This window comes from Fulmarus glacialis, unplaced genomic scaffold (assembly GCF_000690835.1).
Source record: "Fulmarus glacialis isolate BGI_N327 unplaced genomic scaffold, ASM69083v1 scaffold4496, whole genome shotgun sequence".
Lineage (NCBI taxonomy): Eukaryota > Metazoa > Chordata > Aves > Procellariiformes > Procellariidae > Fulmarus > Fulmarus glacialis.
The window spans coordinates 1-19,733 of NW_009218580.1; the positions used below are offsets into that span (position 1 = coordinate 1).

Here is a 19,733-nt window from a genome sequence, read left to right on the forward strand (position 1 = left end):
AATAACCCCCTTAAGCCGCCCCGCTTTCCCGCCCACCACAGGCCGCCTGGCCCGGGAGGTCCGGGGCTCGGTCCACCACTTGCAGCAAACATGGGTGCGAAAAAGAAGAGTTGAGAGGCGGCAGATCTGCTCGCATATATTGTGCCTCAAAAGTGACCTGCGGGCGTCAAAAATACTAAGCAATGCTGATTTAGAAACACTGGCGATTGTCTCCTCCAGGTAAGGGACCCGCAGTGAATGACTGCGTGGAGAAAGGCAGGAAAAAGAGCCCCAGAAAGACCTAGGTGACCAATTTCGGAGGATAACTGCTTTGAACTGTAACAGCCTGAAAGAATCTCATTTTAGATAGTTTTTAAACTAAGACCTGCCACACGTATCGTTCCTTCAACCTGACTTTTAAGCAAGCTCCCTCTTGGCTCACTGAGCTCGTTATTCGAAGGACTACCCTGACCTCGTGGACTAGATCCTTCTGCAGGGCGAGGTTCATAAGCCAGACCTATTCTTAGACCCTCCCTCCACTGCCAGGCTTCATTTAGATCTGGAGCTACAGTATCGGGATCCTTGCTTAGCAACCACCACACAAAATGCCTCTTTCTACTGAAAGAGCTAATCTCTTCAAGCGATTAATTTTGAGCGCGACTTCCATGGCATAGAAGCAGCGACAGAACAGCCCTACGTTTGAAACAGGGAATATATGAAAACACTGCAATACCCAACAGCAGGGCCCCAACATCAGCTTCCAAGAAAGCTCCGTTCCAGTTCAAGCGCCAAAGCAGCCAGATTTGAGAACTGACCAGCTTGAGCACACCCCATCCTGACACGTCTCCAAAAGGGAAATGCCAAGTTCATATACTTCGAAAGCGAGCTCAGCGAGGCGTGCTAACCCCTTGAGAACCGGGGTCTAATGGCTTTAGCGAGGTCTGAAGGTAAAGCGAACATGATGCTGCTCCCGTGCCGTATCTCATATGCTGGAAAGATTAATCTAATAAATCCCTTCCCTGGTGGAACACCGCCACCTCCAGGGTGGAAGATACATGACAGCCAACCACGCTGTAAAAACCTGCACAGCAAATGCAGTTCTACCAACCAGCTCAAACGATGAAGAAGGGACGCTAGGAAGACAACACGGAGCACGAATCTGGCCAGGGCTTTAGAGCCGGATACAAACCCCAGGAGGGCAGTGCTGGATTGACATCCCGTGTGCCTGCCTCTGAAGAGAATAGAGCTGTCCTGTTTAGCTTTGAGGGGGAACATAATAGATGTCATGAAGATTAACTACAGGCTACCATGACTGTTGTCATCCTTGTGTATTATTTTAGGCTTTTGCCTTGGTAAAACACAACAGCTGAGAACTAACCTGTCAATGTTAAAAACTGAGCTAGAGGTCTCTGTTATAACGCTGCTGAGAGGGAGGGAAAAAGAAGCTGTGTGGCCAAGGGCATACCTGAACTGCCTTCATCAGTAAAACTATCAAGTGCTTTTCAGTTTGAGAGTTTTAGGTTCATAAACAGTACCTCACCAGGCAGATGCGAGGTAGCCAAAGCAAGCGGTACCGTATACTCCATATCCAACTCATTAAAACAATTTAAACTGTTAAGAAAATCTCATGGTTTTATTGTGTAATGTAGCATTGAAACATCTGAACAAATCAATATCTGGGCTGTACAGGCTGCTGTTCTTTCATTTCTTTGGGTTATAGAGCATCTTGTCAGTACATAAACAACAACCTTTTGCATTATAAATTCTTTCCGAGGCATGCTGGTACAACACAAATTTCTCTTGTCAAATGCAGCTAAGTCTAACTTCCAAACATCATGCACAAGAAACTCATCTAGTGACAATGTAAACTCAGCAGAAGGGCAGGTCACAGGTCTTGCTTGCTCACGCTCTGCAGTGCTGCAGGTTTGTGTATGATATTTGGAATGTTCCGTGAGTGTGAATAATACCAGTAAGAGGAAAGGAGGGGGGGAAAAAAAAAAAAAAAGCATGGGTGCCTCGGGTTGCCAGCTCAGCCAAAGTTGTGCAATGCTAGCCTGAACATGTCATTGGTGCAAACCCAGGCATCGTTGATGTTCTTTAATAGAAATATCTGGTGGAATCCCATGATAGGGTCTTCATCAGCCTGTAGAAAGAGAGGAAAAAAAAGTTCAAAAAGCTCTTTTTTGAGAAATGTATTCTGAAACTCATAAGACGACTTAAAAGCTAACGTTAACAGTGATGTCACATGCTGTAAGATGCCCAGTACCTCAAGAGACACTAATACAACCAGAGGTTCTGTTCCAAGGTGCTTTGCAGACAAACACCTAGGGCCCAATGACACAGAAATCCTGCAACGGCATCTGAAGTTGGGGTTTTCTGGAAGACTTGCAGACGTCTCATTCCAGCAGCTTCACAACACTGATAAGAGCTTGCCTGCCTGCCTCCCTCAGTGTTGAATCACAAAGTTTCTTTGGGCCTTGCCCAGGAACCAAGCATAAAACAAGGTGTTTCAAAACTACTTTGTGGCTGCTGTACTTTGGATTGATGACAGAAGGGAGTTTCTGTAGAAGTCTGTATCAACAATATTGCCTGAATGATCTATCTAATGATCTAGGCTTTCGAAAGCTTTCCAGAGCAGGTACAGCTGGCCAGCGACGTAGTACTTCCCACTTCCACTGTCCAGGAACAGCTCAAAGGGAGTGAAGTATCTGCTAGAGCTGCAACGAGATGTTCTAAGCACAGAGATCTTTGCAGCAGTGCCTCCACTCCTGCCTTGGACAATTCATGTAGGCGGATTATGGTGCCTGCACTATATTTACTATATTAGTACAGAAGTAGAAAATAGTATTATTAGAGGGAGACTAGTTCTCCCACCTATTGTTTACCAGTCTCCTCAAAGACATCATGCAGGAATTAAAGACTCAAAAACTTGGGAACCATAAACGGTTCCCAAATCAGCTGGAAATCACATAATAGGATTTAATCTGAACAGCACACAGGACCTAGCTACACAACAATCTTCTGATACTGACCATAGCGTATTCGATTCAGCATTTGTAGAGGATTTTATGCTCTATTCTTTCAGCACATGACTATTCAGCTTCAGAAAAGGGGGGAAATGCATTAAAAAAAAAAAAGCATTGTAAAGCAGCAGCCGGAGTAGCACATGAAACAGACTGCCAAAGTGCTGAATGTTTATTCTCAATGCTCTGTTGCCGTCCATCAAGAAAAGCAAGTGAAAAGGTTGAAGAGCAAAGCAGATTACAAAATACAAAAAATCTTTACTTAAAAAGTAATATTCATGTAAGTGATAAATTAACTGTGAAACAAGTCAGCTTTGAGGAGCAACTTGCTAAGGACATCAGTTACATCACAAACAGCAAGTCTGCCAGAGCACTGGTAGGATCAAGTGCATGTAAAAGCAGCACTCAAATCTAAAACCACTGCAAGGATTTCAGTGACAACTGCCTAGGAAATAAAATGGTGTAGATGAAGTGCAGTTTCAGTAAGTGTACGCTAATCCACAGAGGAAAACTAAAAAAGGCCCTAGATTAGCTATGGCCTCTCAGAAAAGTGATACTGAAACCATGATGGACAATTATTTTTATTGTTTTTGAAACCAGCTCAGAGCTCAAGAGCTATCAAGGCAAGCACAATGTTAGCAGTTATTAGGAAAATAGCAGAGAACCAAAACCCGTAAGTGAGCAACCACATAAATGCACAGAGAGCACTCACATATCAAATCCTGCATGCACTTCTTATCATTTAACAAAAATTTAAATGGTAGAATAGGCAAAGGCCAGAGAAGGGCAAGAAAGATGAGCCAGCTACAGGCCAGTTTCCTACTGCAGAAAGTAAATTGAGTGTGACACTCTAGCTTGCAAAAGTGCGATCAGGGTGGGGAGAACGGGCAAGATATGAAATTACTATAAAATCATGAAGGACAAAGTGAATGAGGAAACTACTACAGCCAGAAATTAAGAAGGCAACAAGTAAGGCCAGAAGTATGAGCAACTCTATGTGTTCAGTAGACGAATGAATGAAAGAAAAATCCTCAAGCAAGACAAGTGCCAATAAAGTCACTGTTCAACAGGTTGATGAACCAGGCAGCTTTTTGTCACACTGATACATGCCTCCTTTTGCATTAGGCAGAGAGAGGCTCCATAATAATCAGCACAATGTGAACACAAGCAATTATGCTGGATTAGACCAGCTGTCCATCTAGTTCATTAGCACATACGACAGCAGTCGTGCCAATTATTTCGGGGGAAGTATTACCATCATTAGATCTGCCCAGAAAAGATGTTTGCATATCCATGCTGAAGAGGTGACCTGTGCACGGAAACCCATGGGTTTATGCCTTTTCTAGCTCTTCTTAGGTATCAAATATAACACATCCTAGTATAGTCTCACTACTGCATGATAGTTGGTAGGTTCCTGGACATGAAGGAATCTTTTAAGAAAGCTGAGTAGCATCAGAGCGCTGTACATTAAAGTTTGACATACAACTTTGTAAAGCATCTTACTAATGCTATCCCTTTTGACTAACTTGGAATGAATTCATATTCGTGTCAGCTGAGTTTAAACCAGCCAGGCAGAATTGTTTCAGCTTGAATTGTTTCTAATCAACACTATCAATAAGCATTTAGTATACTCTCAGTTGCCCTATGGTCTCCTCTTCTTAGATCACTGAGGCATCTATTACAAGTTGCCCAAGTAGTTTTCACACCAAATTTGAGCATGTCATTACTGACATGAGTACACTTTAAAAATATATCTCTCGGAAAAAGATATCACAGCCAGACTAGTTTTAGTGTAGGTTTCCTCAATTTCTGGTAAGCCTAGCTGCACTGCAGCTCTTAGTGCTTTGGCTTGAGGAGAATTTCCCCCTTTCTTACGCAATTCAGGACTGGACACATGAAAAAAAATTAAAAGAAAAGGGAATTCTTCCCCAAACACTTGCTGTTGTACATACGGCAAATTCCCACAATGAAGTCACACATTATTGCTTTCTTTATTCCTTTCATGTTATGTCTTCACAGCATAGAGTAGCAACATACTTCAAAAGCAAGGAAAATCCTAGACTATATTTAAGGCGAATGAAATAATTTATAGTTCGTTCCCGAAATTCTGAATACGTCCTATTAACGTATAGCAAAGACCCACAGTTGAGTGACTTGAGATGCTCTAGAAGGCACAGACTAATCCTATCCCATTTTATTTTGCATCTTCATCACAGGTCAAATAACATCACTTAAACTCTTTACCCTTACTTTCCACTCCAAATTCAGCTATGTCCAACTCAAAATTTGCATTCCAGATGTGAGCCCAGGCTTGAAACACAGGGGCTTTATTTTTCCTACAAAGCTTTCCTTTATGCAGTTCAAATTCTTTCATGACATCCTTGAATTAAAATGAAAAAAAAAAGGTCACAGAATCAGATTGGAAGGATCCTCTGGTTTCCAGTCCAGCCTCATGCTCAGCATGAGCATGGACTACCAGCAGCATTGCATCAGCCACAGCTTTGTCTAGCAGAGTCTTCCAAGCCTCCAAGAACAGATGTTTCACAAGGTGTTCAGGCACCCTTTCCCAGGTTTTCAGCCTTCCAGTGAAAATCTTTCCCTTGTGTCCAATCTGAACCTCCCAAGTTATGGTTTGCAACCACTGTCCCTGGTTACGCTGTCTGGCACCACCAGGAACAGTTTCCTTTCAGGTTGTTGGAAGTACTCAACTACTTTCCACCTACATTTCAGGCAGATTGCCCTTAGCCGCCTTCTCTTCCAGCTCCACAAGCTCTCAAACACTGGCAACCTTGGCAGCTTTTTGACCTCTTCCAGTTTTTCTACATCCCTTCTGACCTGGAGGCTCAAAACTGTAGAAAGTCTTCAGCTCACAGAGCTGTGAGTTATGTCAGAGTATTAAATGCAACACTACTTTGCAATCCAAGTTTAGCTGCACAACTTTTCTCCTCTTGTCTGGTCAGAGACAGTTTTATTCTTTCACCAGCACCACAAAGCAACTGTTGATTGAACTGCAGCTTGCGGCTATCCTTATCTCAAAGGAAAGGCTAATTACTTAAGACAGCAGGTTCTTTCAGATGTTAAGCCTCATTTAACAGGCTTTAAGCAATGCTTTAAGTGTTCAGCATGCATTACAAAAACATCCAGTGATTTTAATTGCAAATTTCCTTTCCCTTTTAAGACTAGGAAACACCACATAACAATTAGTTATTCACAATTAATTCTGCAACAATCACTTCAAAATTCACACTCCGGGGGAGAGCCACAGATCTGCCACATTGCTCTGAGAACTTGCAAGCCACAGCCATGCTTCTCAGCCGAGCTCAAGTGACAGAAGAGCGAGAAGAGAGCACTCCTTACTCAACCAGGACAGCGAGGACTGCATGGAAGAGAGGTAAGGTTAAACGTTGTGGAGGGCTAGCCTGAAGACTTCGTTGGTGCATACCCAGGCACCTTGAAAACTTTTCAACAAAAAGGTTTGGTGGAAGCCTAGAACCTGGTCATCATCTGCCTGAGCATGACAGGAGAAATACGTTACTAGGTGAAGCACACTGAAAAGACTGGGTGACATTCTGGGTGAACATTGGCAAAGTAGCATCACACCAACTGAAACTCGCTCCTAAAGGCTTAAACTGATGCTTACTCTTCCTAGTTGAAGCAAGCAAGCATGCACCCAGACAATGAGTAGCAATAAAAAATTATAACAGAATTAGAATAAAGTGGAGGTATATTTATTATACCTCTACAAAATGATAAAAAACATTACTACCTATACCAACATCCATTAAAGAGGATCTTTCAGATGTTTACTTGAAAATATGGTTTTCAATTAAAGCGATTACTGTACTGCTTCTGCCAGCGAGTTAGATCCTCGCTAGTGACATTCACCCTACTTAGATGCTCTATTAATCTCTAACTTCTTCTCCAAGAAGCTGTTGTGTCTGGTCCCCTCAGTGCGGATGATTATTCTGCTGCAAAAGATGTTGCTTTTTTTTTAATTTACAGTTCATATTGATACTAGCATGCTGGGCTGTGGACTGGAGCAGCACAGAGGCAGATACACATCCTGACCTTGTCACAGGACAGTAATGATTTCAACTGACCCCAGCTAAATCCCCCTCCAGCAGCAGAGGCCAAAGGCTTAAAACAACCCAAACCTGCAGGTTTACTTAAGGCATAATACTCTGGTAAAGGAAATACAGAGTTTGACAGTAATAGTCCTTGACCCCATTATTTCTTCAGAACTACGCTTGTGCAGTTAAGAAGAGAGCTGAGGCTTCGTGACAATTTGGTAGCAGTTCACCTCACAGTATATGCAGGGAGAGTAGAAGGTTTTTCTGCTTTGTTTTTTTTTTTCCCCTCGTAAAATCAAACTGGATCAAAATATAATGGTTTAAGGGAGAAATACAAGATGTGCCTAGCTCACTGAAGAATGAGTTTCCACTGAACTTTCGGGACTAGCAATTCAAGCAACTAAGGCCTCAGAAAATCCATTTAAATATCGTGCCAAGAATGACTTCTTAGAAAGGGCATGTTGCAGGTATTTTAGCATAATTGTTTTCTTGGATTACTCTATTAAAAGCATTATGCATGCTCCTTCATTACATAAAACAATGCAAGTTTTAAAAAACCACAGAGGATTCAAAAGGAATCCTTTTGTAAGGATTAATTGTATTGGGCTTTGAAGAATTTGGCACACAGTCCCATGAAAAGGATAACTGAACAGTAAGCAGGAAGCATGGCTTTTCCCTTCTAACCCTGCTACTGATGGTCTTGAAAGTCCCCTTCGTCATGCAAATTTCTCTACAGTTTTCCTCAAGACCAACGGATGCGAGGTGTGCAGAACAGCCACACCATTGAAGAATTTGGCACACAGTCCCATGAAAAGGATAACTGAACAGTAAGCAGGAAGCATGGCTTTTCCCTTCTAACCCTGCTACTGATGGTCTTGAAAGTCCCCTTCGTCATGCAAATTTCTCTACAGTTTTCCTCAAGACCAACGGATGCGAGGTGTGCAGAACAGCCACACCATTAAGAAGGCAACCTTTAAATAAAACTAAATATGCTGCTCCACGTTTGCGTGTTAAAGTGTACCCTGTTCAACTGGAGCTATAGATAAGCCACTTGTTAAAATCCACTAACTGAACCCAGTTGTTCACAGTTACTGTAGTGTATCGAGAGCAGCACTGAGATGCATTGAAATGGCTGTCAAGACCTATGTATTAGCACAAGAAAAAGTATTCTCTATGTATGACAACTAGGTTCGTGTACTGGCAGAAATGGTTACTGTATATGTCATGCTACAGACTGTTACTGATTATTTCATTTGTCCACCTGTATAAGTACCATACAAGGCAGAAGCAAGAAGTCAAAATTCTAAGTTGACTTTGACTTTCTGGACACTTCCTCAATGAGGAACAGCATTTCCCAGGCATTAAAATGTGCTTTTTAAAGCTAAGATTGGAGAGACATACACGTGAAGAGTGGAAAAATGTTGCCTCTCCTACTAAAAATTCACAAACAAGTTGGATTTGGTCATGACAACAGGCATACTTTAGTCCAAAATGTTCTTTCCAAGTACCTAGAAGCACTATCACGTGATCCCTGAATTATTCTGAATAATTTCAGCAAGCTGAAATAATTCAGAGGATAAAACCAACAGAGTAAGAAATACTACTCCAAGCCATGGTATTTATGGAAAGCTCCCGGACTGCATCTACAACCCTAACAACCATACTAAAGGATGAGAAAACCCAAAAGCTTTACAGAATCTTTAAGAACTTGGTATCTTGCCCCAGGATTCAACACAATCACTGTTGCAAGCCGTGATCTGCTTAATGATCATGCAATAACCCTAAAAACATGACTGTGCAAAACCAGGTGCAGATGTGAGCGGCCCAAGACATTGAGTCAAAAAGTCTCGGTCACATCATTGAGTTTTGTGCACGCCCAAGAGTAAGACAGATGAGATCAGCATGTCTGACTTCATACCTGTCCTGCAATTCAGCGCTTTCTGTGGCCACATATGGCTGTCTTTCCTCAACAGTGTGTGCAGGTGGGATTGAGCAACAAGAAAGCTGGAATCCAAACTGCAGCTAGGAAGCAGGAGCAACTTTAGAAAGCCAAAGCTATCTATGTTAGGCTTAGAAGTGGATGCAATACACTGGGAACTGCTCTTCTCAACTGCCCAGCCCAAAACAATTAAGGAAAATAGCTAAGCAAGCAGATTCAAACTTTCAGTCCTATGTTTGCTTAGTTAACAGCACAGTCAGTGGAAGTTTGAATGTTTTGATACCAGAGGTGCCACTCAGAGTTAACAGGAAAAGGAAACCTAAACAGCTATTTTAAAAGAAACTGGGTTCAAGTAATTCTAAAGACTGCATGGCTTTAGAGTCCTAACTTAACAGCATGGCCGGATCAAACCCTGACAAAACTAACAATTCTAACTATTCCTATGTAATGTCACACCTTTTAAATAAACACTGCCCACTGTAAGCAAGTTCTGCCTACAGCTGACTTTACATACAGGATATTTTTTGCAGATTCCAGGACAACTTCTTTCATTGATAAGCAGTATAATTAGCTTACAAGTCTGTGGCCCTGGTATATTTAGATCCAATATTTCCTCAAAAGAACAGGAGACTGGGTAAGTTTACACAGTTCAATAGCGTAACGTAAATAGCAATGTAATCATACTACAGCCTGAAAAATAATCTGATTTCTTCACAAGAAAAAGCTGTTTCAACAATAAACATTGATCTCAGAGGCAACACTCCCATTGCTGAACCAGTTTTGACTACATAGCTACTGGACTGCATTAACACCAGAACTGTATTCTTGTGTCCTGTGACAGCAAAGAAAAAGCATGGTCTTACTGAAGAGTTGTCAGCTAAAATACGTATGTCACAGCTCAATGCATATGTTACATCAAAGAGCACATTAAACTAGATGTGCTTAAGTTGCCCAAGAACACTGTAATGATGCTTTTAAATGCAAAGGACACCGAAACCTTACTGCATCAGGGTAAAGGAAATATTGATGCTTCTACAGCCCATATGATATTTGTATGCAGAGTAAAAGCCATGGTACTTTGCTTGGCAGGAACATATGACTGTCACATTACAGGTGGTTTACCTAGTGCTAGTTATCTGAAGGGATGAGCAGTTTCCTGACAGTCTTGAACAGTAGAAGAATGACATCTCAATGCAAGCTTACCATTGTTCCTTCCCCACCCGAGAGCATTTTAATGTTTTCAGAAATCGATTTAGCATCCTGCAAAAATCTAAGACATAAGCATTTGTTAACCTGTAATGGAAAGAGTTTACCTTAAGCTGTCCCACTACCATACTGAGTATACAGCTGTCAGGTGTAGGTTGGTGGTCTTGTGCTGTGATGCTGTGTTGTATTTTTTGGAAAGGGAGGCTCTGCAATGAAAAGAAAGCAAAACAAGGAGATGTACAGTCATTGCATTACTTAACTTACAAAACAAAGATCAAGCAAATCCAACATTATGAAGTGTTAGACTATTTGGTAGCACTGCACAGAGAGTTGTTGCAACTCGACACTACTCAGGCTGGGTTGATCATAACAGTTGTGTTTTTCAAGCACCGAGACATGAAATAATATGTCACCATATACATTAAGCAGTACCTTTTCCTAGTCTAATTACACTGCCCGAAGAGCTTCAGTTCATCTACAAGCTGAAGGTTCATATGATAAAGGCACAAAGCTTCTCTGCTCTGAACAGTGTTAAAAGATTGTTTACTAGACAACTCCAAATTTGCTTCTTTGTTGAAATGGCTATGAATACAAAGGAAAGGTGGTTGACCAAGAACCAGTGGTTCAGGACTTGAAATCCACATATCCACCTTTCCCCTTTCTTCTTTCCTTCGTAACAGCACCTGAGGGGAACCACACAGCAACAGGCACCATCTCTGTCATGTACCCATCAGGAGCTGAGGGAAAGGAAGAGGAGGTTGAGATCAAAACCACACGTAGTGAAAAGAAAAAAGCTTTCCAAGCTCACGTAGCAGATGCAAGTATGTCTGGAGTGAAGTGTGCAAGGAACACACCTTGAGAAACACCAGACGTTGGCCAGTAATTCCTCTTAACTTAGACCACATTCACACTCCAACCACGGACGACTCCAAGCGGTGAACATCAAATATCTGGGGGATCTCAGAGTCCTGTCATATAAACGCAATTTTGGCATTGTTCTATCAAAAGCTGCATTAATGCTAGACGCTTTAGAAGTGGCAGTTCAGCACGGATGGCGCTCTGAGCGACCACATGGCTGACACCCCGAGTCCACGCACTGCACAGGACAGCAGCACGCGTCATTTAAACCTAAGGTTGTACTTTGATGCCTTTGCTTCATTTCCCTGATTTGGTAACAGGTTGAGGTAGACCCAAGCATGTACTTTAACAAGTTCTGCATTTCACTCTTGTGGAAGGAGCCTGAAAGACTTCCTAGAAGGCCTAGGTACAAGAGACAGAAGAGCTGAGTCCTACTGTCAAGGATGTGAAGTACAGACTTGGCCCTGACAAGCATAAGGCTTCAGGAAGAATACCAGGAAGCTAAATCCTTGGATAATAGAGAACACAGAAACTGTGGAAGGATCAGTACCTGGGGAAGGAAAGGAAGTGTACAGAGCAGCCCTCTAATCACAGAGGGACGCTATTCAAGAACACTAATAAAGCCTGCAGTGTTTCCTCTTGGCAGGGAGAACAATCCCAACCTACCATGAAGTGCAAAGTGAGCCACTGGTTTGTAATATGGAATAGACATTTAGTGACAAAAAAAAAAATCCAGAGCAGTCTTTTCTGCACTACCACCAGAATATTTTCCAGGGTCACCATCCCAAACTTGAACGTGCCTGCACAAGCATAGGCTGGGACATTGCACACCCTTCCTTCGACAAGAAGAGACTATGAAGCCTGGTCCCTCAGCTTCAGCCTGGAAGCCTCAGCACAACAGCTTCTCGTTGAACAAGTCCTGCAAGAAAAGTCTCTTGAAAAGGCAGAGAGATGAAGGGGAATGAATGTGGTTGTATCCAGAACCCAGCTTCCAGTGTGACAAGATGCCAATGAGAGGTGAGACTAGGGAGAGAAGACAGGGAGGAAGGAAAGGCTTCAGAGTCAAGAGCCCTGCAAAATGGTTACAAGGAACCAAAGGCAAGGCTGGGTAAGATGTTTCCTGTTTCAAGTATCCGATTGTGCCCTTCAGAGAAAAGGACCCCAATGGTTGGCCAGCCAAGTGAGCTACTCCTCATGTGATGCAGTGGGGGAAATCCCACTGGAAAGAGCAGGGTCAGCTGATAGGAAAGATCACCAACTTTTAGGACGGAGAGAAGCTACCTCGAAAGGATGGTTGCTTATGGACATCCATCTGTACTGGAGAGAAGCATTTCTTGATATAAAAGCAACTAACAAGTAAGAAGCCACACAACAACCAAGGCTTTTAGTGTCTTCTGACATTAAAGCTTGTCTGGGCTTTCACTACCAAAACCGCGCAATCCTCCTTGAAGTCAGGTCCAGGATGTTCGTAGAACTACAGGATTATCTCAAATGCTCAACGTAAATCACACTGCCCCCTGGTCAGGACAGGCACTCTATGTGAAACAAGTCCAGCACCAATTAAGACAGAAGGAACAAGTGTCAACTCCTACTCTGTAACAAGGTACAGGTGCAGCACTGCTGGCAACGCAATGTCTTTACAACCTTGCCCTACTGTATTAGCATCAACTGAGAGAGTAGGTTGAAAAGGTTCCATAGCGTTGGTGTTACACAGCAGAGAACTTGCTGCAAAAGAAAATCCTGCCCCTTGGCACTTACACTGATTAATCAGCCAGGCACTGAAGAACACAAGACTGCAGAAATGCAAAAGAATTCCATTCTCAAACTTTCAGTGATCTGCTCAACTGACTAAGAAGCTCCAGAAGCACAAACAGAGCAGGTGAGCACATTAAGCTGAAACAGCAAACAGAGCCCAAGTAGCTCAGTGCTGACAGAGGTATGCTGAAAGACATTAGAGTCACAGCAAGTTGATACAGTCCCATAACAAGCCACCGTAGTGGAAGGGCATGCAACAATTTTACTGCATTTCTTCCTTACTTTAAGCCGATGGATACAAGTCAGAAAAACTTTCCCTGAGGCAACGTAGCATGCCTTCATTCACCAAACAAGACTGTGCAGCAGGCACGTGAATCCAGAAAGTCCAGCTGGCACCACAGACAGGGAAGGTAAAGATGAGTAACGCTCTGGTGGGAAAGGGGCCGATCTGCGCTGGGCCAGATCCAAGGCAGCAGTCTGAGACACTGTGGCCAAGCAAACGCTTAGCTGGTTGGGTATCTAAATGGCTGCTAGCCCAGAAGTCTAAAGAACACCGAGTACACAAACAAGCAACTCTGGAGCTTGAGTGTCTCCTCGTCTAGAAGTGAGGAGTTGCAAGCTGTGCTATTCTGAGGTGCGTGGCCTTCTCAAAGGCAATGCAGGCACCTAAAACACTGATCAAAGGGCAAACCTCTGCCTTCCCAGTTAAAGATGTCTTGGATGAAAGCAGTGATTCCAAAACACAGGAGCAGTAGTTGTGCAACAAGACAAGCGTCCAAGTTACAAAGATTTTTCTTACCAATGTATAATAAAAATGGTATATCTGCCTGATATGCTCTGAGCAGAACGTCCGAGGACCTAAAGCATGCCTTCCGCTATCTTGCAAGAGAAACAAACTTTCTAGTTTCATGACAGCTTATAAGTACACCCAGTTTTATAACAAGAGCATGGATTTACCCAAAAGGTAAAACTTCTCCAAGTTCAACTAACTGAACATAGAGGGAGAGTTTCAGTCTCTATGCCGTAAGAAACGCTTTCCTCTCACTTGCTGAAGAAGAAACACTGGTTTCAAAGTCCCGAACCATAACCGCTCATATCTGAGCAGCTGACAGATGCTGCCTTGAGGATAAGCCAGGTTCTCCACCGTAGAATTTATTTGCAGTTTATGTATCAGAAAACAAATTGTTCCTTGCAATAACGTGTTTAGCCTCTATCATAGGCAGATCCAAGTAACAGGTTTGCTATTGCTACTTCCTTGGCATGCTTTAAAAGAACAAAAAAACACCTTTCATTCCTCTAGGTCACAGGGTCAGCTTATGAACTATACTTTTTTTTTTAAAAAATAAATCAATAATGTGAAATGCAATTGCAGTCAAAAAAATAACCTTGCAAACTAATGGAGTCAATTAACATTCCACCATTAGAGCCACCAATGGAACACCCCACTACATAGAATTAAATCACAAGTAACATTTTTTGAAGACCAAAAGTTGGAAGCGCAAGTCCCGTATTCAAGAGTTTTAAACTGTTGAAGTCTAACTCAAATTTTCAGAAGCAATTAATTTATAGTCTTCAGAACTGTTTCCCAAAACAGTCAGTAAGGATTATAGACTTACAGAGAGTTTTTCAACAATAGCTGCTTTGCCCTGGAACTGCTGTCCTTCCCACGTAAGGCATGATGCATCAATCTGGGGGGAAAAGAAAAAAAATCATCAACCTGCTTAGGTAACCCTTAAGCAATCCTGGGAAGAGACTTTGTTTACTTGGCATATATCCTTAGAATCCAGCTATTTGGAAACTACCTCAAAGGGAGATGGAAAGAAACCACAAAGAGTAACTGAAAAGGTTTGGAATAATCAACTAGAAATTAAGTAGATTAAATTTTATTATCATGATTCTACCAGCAAAAAAAGTTCCTGCCTTTGGATTAAAGTTAGCTTTCAGAAGAAAATCTAAAGGATACAAAAGAAAAAAAATCCTATGGACACAAAGTCAAGCATGTAGAGAGACAAAAATATATTAAGAAATCTGACACCAGGTTTTTTTTTTCCTCTCAGGTACTGATTTGCATATCCTACTCACACTCAGAAAAATAGAATGTGCCTCTAAAGGTCTTCTAACGGACTGCCCTGCGTGGCATGAAGTGATTGAGGTGCTTCAGCCTACAAGCACTTCCAGTATATGAGAGAGGGTGTTCTGAGCATGCTATGTCAGGTGCCACAGCAACAGGCAAGCAGCTTTCTATTCAGCCTAGGATACTCTGTTTAAACCAGAGTCACAATATCCTATTGTTGACATAGCTCTGCCTTCTCAAATCCAGTTTTAAACCTTGGCAAAGAGACTTAAATTTAAATTGGTTTCCGCTGAGCTCAAAGTCTGCCTGCTGCCATCTCCAAACAGCACCCTCACCCTGTACCTCATAGCTCAAGTTCTCATGTACCCTATCACAGATGGCTATTCCTTCCACCTTTTTGAGTTTAAATACCTCCAGGACCATGATTCCCAGCTCCTTCCCATCCAATCTTCAACTCTCACTGAAGCTCTGAATGTCTCAGCAGAAAATGGCAGATTCCAAAGAAGTCCATTCGTATGCCCTCTGGTAGAATTTCCAGGCCCCATTTTTGAACCACACCATATCAAAAAGCCACTTCTTTCAGCCATACATGCTGTGCTGAACCTGTACAACAGTCACAACCATTCTAAAAAAGCTTCTGGTCCTCCATGTATCATCAGAAGGAACCATACAGGGCAGCAAGAGCCAAAAGAACAAAGGAGGGCACCAAGGGCAACAGCACAAAGCATTTCAGGGTCACAGATACAACCAAAAGCAGTATGAAGAGCCTCTGAATACAGCCTCCTCTTGAGTCCGGACATGTCCCTTTTAGGCAGAAATAGGCTTAATTTAGATTGTATAGTCTAAAGTCACACAGCAAGTCATCTGGCTGACACCGCTTGCATCTTACGTGACATTAACCCCTGACATTGATAACTTGAGAAGCCGGGTGATGGTACCAGGGAATGAAGCTATCCTCTCAAGCATTCAAATTACAGCCCTCAAATAAGGAAAGCCACAAAAGCAGAGGGGACCCAAAACCTGCCTTACTGAAACCACTTCAGCAATCAGCAGGTGAGCACACAGTGGTGCCGGACCCTCCTGACGTTTCAAAGAGCAGCGAAGGACATAGATTAAGTTGGTGAGGGAAATACTCTCTTCCTGAAACACAGGAACTTCCTGAAACTGCAACTTCACATTGTACCTTATTAGTGTCCACCTGACTCTCTGCTATAGGTTACCTCCATAGTCACTTGCTGTATCAGTCTGGGAGCAACTGCTTCAAGAACAAAAAGCATCCCCTTCTTTATCCCAAAAGCCCTACAGATGAGAAAATGGCATAAAAATAAGAAAGTATTTCATTATAAGTAGCCACACACCCAAAGCAGAGGAAAGTAGCTACAGCATTATCCTGCAGAACAACTGCAGGGGGATAACTGCAAAACAACTCTTTGATTTAGTGCTCCAACTCACGTAACTCAAGCAATTCATAGCAAAAGCAACTGGCCCAGATCCCTACCTGGAATAGGTGACAAAAGCTCAATTGACTTGGATTATACCACTAAAGGAGAAAACTGAACCTTGCGGTGGAAGTAGCCATACAGGAATGCAAAACAAATCCAAGAGCTCCCTGCTGCGTTCCTGCATGCTATAAAATTTGTTCGCTCCCACAGGGTCTCGGAAGGCAAAAAGCTCATCGGTAAAAGTGTATTTCTGCAGAACCTCCTCTAATTTAGACAAGTTGTGACCTTGGTGCATTCTAGCCACACAAAACAGGGTCCCATCCTCCATAGTTTAGGAACTCCACTAAACAATACACATCGGTGACCTGCGTAACAGCTCTCCCGGTCACGCTTGCGTAGGTATCTCCATTGAATGATGAAAGGCAGAAAGACCCTAAGGGTGGAAAAAGCCCAGGCGTTCATTGTGTGGAAGGCCATGTTTCCAGGAATTATAATTGGCCTGTAATTATCACCAGTCTTCTGGGGATTTAATGTGTTTTAGTAATAACATGACAAAAACTGCTAAGTGCCTTCATATTTAGAGCTGTGGATTGAACACAGGCTACTTGTTTTTCTTGCTTTATAGGCTCTTTGTACACAGCTTTTTGGCCAAAATAAGGCAGCAATCCAGCAGATAGCAAATAAACAACAATCCAAAGAGCAAATGCTATCAGTGCTGATGGATACTGCTGAGGTATAAGGAGGGGTATCAGATGGTGTTCATGCAACAGTTTCAATCCTCAAGAGCTTGGTGAAACTTCAAACAATTTCTCCAGCAGATGAAAAACAGGTCAGAAGAACAGGATATGCTGCTACAAGACTTGTAAGACTTGAGCGTCTTGCTGAAGCGCCTCAGCCACCCAGCAGCATTCCTCACCACCGGTAATCAACTCCACATGCAGAGCACTTTGCATGTTCTGGAGGAGTCTTCCCCCAAAACTAAAAGCTGATGTTCCTTGGGTTTGTTATTTACAGTCTTTAATTTTGAAAACCAAATCTATTTTGCCCCAAATAAGGAGCAAAAATAAAAACCTAATTTTTGAAGAAATTTAAACTGAATTTAAATTTAACAAAGTCTAAATATATAAACTGGATTCAATATTTTAGACCTATTTTAATGTTCTGAGGATTAATACAGAATGCGATCTGAGAAACACCTGCAAGAACTGCTAAACAGAGAGTAGGCTTTAAATCACATCCCACTTCAAGAGGGATCCAAGCAAATCCACGCCTGTAAGTTAATGGCAAGCTAAGGCTAGGATACTTGCTTTTACAGAGAATTTCATCACAGGATCACCACCAGCCCCCTCCACTACAAGCCACTGTCTACAGCTAACTGGGGGTTTTCTGAGTCTGACCGCCTATAGATAAGGCGGACAAAGCTCAAAATAGAAGTGAAATGTAAAAGAAACGCAATAAATAAAAATTGAGTAAGTGCGACTGTACTGACTGACATTCTGGAGTCAGGATAAAAGCCACTATCCCACCCTGTATTCCCACACGTCAAAATAGAGAAATCTAGACAAATACTGGGAGAGAGCCCCAGCTCCCTTTTTGTAGATACTTACGTATATTGCTCCTAACTGAGTCCTGTCTGCATCAAAAAGCTGGTAGTAATGTTGTACGAAGCTGGACCCAATCTGCTCCCAGATAGGCTTGTCTCCCATTCTGAATCCTCACCTAAAGCCAGTGACTGTAAAACAAACAAAAAAATTATCAGAAAGAACAATCAAATAAATAAGCATAGCACTTGGCTTGAGTATTAAGCACCAGTAAACACAGACCCTCTCAGCTAGCCAGAATTTTTCTTCGGAAAAAGTAGGACAAATCTCACCTCTGTATCCTAGACTTCTGTGAAATAAGAATCTTGGATACCAAATGGTTTAAATTCTTAATACAGTATTTGCTGATTTCTAAGGTTATTTCAGTGTAAGGTCACAACTTGCATACAAAAGTAGAGAACAAGAACAAAAATGAGTAAGTGTTACCACCTTACATTCACATATTTCAAAAATTACACCATCTGAAAAAGTTGGCAAGCACTTGCTATTTTGACTTGATCTCATTTACTGTAAACAACTGACTTGTTAACATGGATCGTCTGCAAGTGGCTCACACCAACTGACTTATCTATTCAGCTCCTCAGGTATTTCACCATCCACAGCCCATTCTAAGGAAGAGTATCTTTTCAATGGTACACAACAGGAGTTAATTCACTAGCTCCTTCCTCTTCTTCCACAGTAAGCAAGCTTCACACAAGCTTACTTTCCTCTTCTATGCTGTCACTAAGGCTGAAGTACACTCGGTATTTATCTTCGAACCTGTAGTAATTTCAAGATACAAACCATGTTTTTTCACAGTAGTGAGAATCTGCAGTTCCAAGTGAAGGTACTGGAAGCTCAGAGGCATCCCACACTTCTGAAGATGAGTCCCTCTATTTTAGAGGGATTAAACGTACAGCATGTGCAGCAGTCCAGCCAGACCCAGTCTAGAAACTATCATGCATGATCAGTACAGATGGTCACTTTACCATGCCATTAAATTTTTCAAGAAAGCAAATTCATTTTTTTTTTATCCTGATATCTCTCTGAAAGACTGAAGAATTGCGCTAAAATTCAAAACACAACAATGCTGCACTCAAACCCCACTACATTACATTTTAAGATCTGAGTTTACTTCAAGCAAACTAAATTATACTTGCTAAACGTCAAGATCTGTCAGTCACTAGTCCCTCCTTGCAATCCCTGACCAGGAACCCTGGAGCTACAGGTCTCTATTGCACTGCAAGTCTGGAAAGACATGAAATTCTGTTTTAGGACACAGGACATGACAGTTATGTTGGCTTCCTTTAGACGTCAATTACTCACACACCTGTTTAAGATTTGACAAATTCGTACAAGAAGCAAAACATATATTCTTAAGATCTCCACAGCAAGTATTACCAGGCCTAGCTTTATGTGCACAGTCAGACAAGAAAGCGCTTTTCATATTTTAGGCCTTAGGCTCTTTGAGCTTTACTCACACAAACGGGAACTGAAATGGGTTCAAACCCTAGGCCAGAAGTTTTAAGGTTACACAAATTTGGCCAGACTTACAGAAGAACAAATATCTTCTATTAGATCAACAGTATAATAGGAGGTAGCATAGACGTTTTCAGGGCAGTAAATTCAACTACCAAAGCAAAATACAAACCAAGAACAACTGCTAGAGCTTAGACACCCAGACTACTTGAGGGAGAAAATGGTTGGCATCTGTGGAGCAGAGAATGTGACAGCACAGAGAGCTGGCGAGGTGGTTCTCCCTGCTGAGAAAGGGATGTTTGTAGCCTGTGAAAAGAGGAGAGGTTCA

General features: G+C 42.2%; 1 protein-coding gene across 1 annotated transcript in view; it reads right to left on the bottom strand.

Annotated features, from left to right (window-relative positions):
- Positions 1-1,588: 1,588 nt before the first annotated feature.
- NUTF2 (nuclear transport factor 2) overlaps positions 1,589-19,733 on the bottom strand; it is a 24,295-nt gene continuing 6,150 nt past the window's right edge. Inside the window, exons 2-5 of the mRNA XM_009580067.1 lie at positions 17,954-18,078; positions 14,447-14,518; positions 10,325-10,423; positions 1,589-2,122 (exon numbers count right to left, since the gene is read on the bottom strand). Coding sequence (XP_009578362.1) covers positions 2,009-2,122; positions 10,325-10,423; positions 14,447-14,518; positions 17,954-18,052 — 384 coding nt within the window. The 5' untranslated portion in view covers positions 18,053-18,078 and the 3' untranslated portion in view covers positions 1,589-2,008. The remainder of the gene's footprint in view (positions 2,123-10,324; positions 10,424-14,446; positions 14,519-17,953; positions 18,079-19,733) is intronic.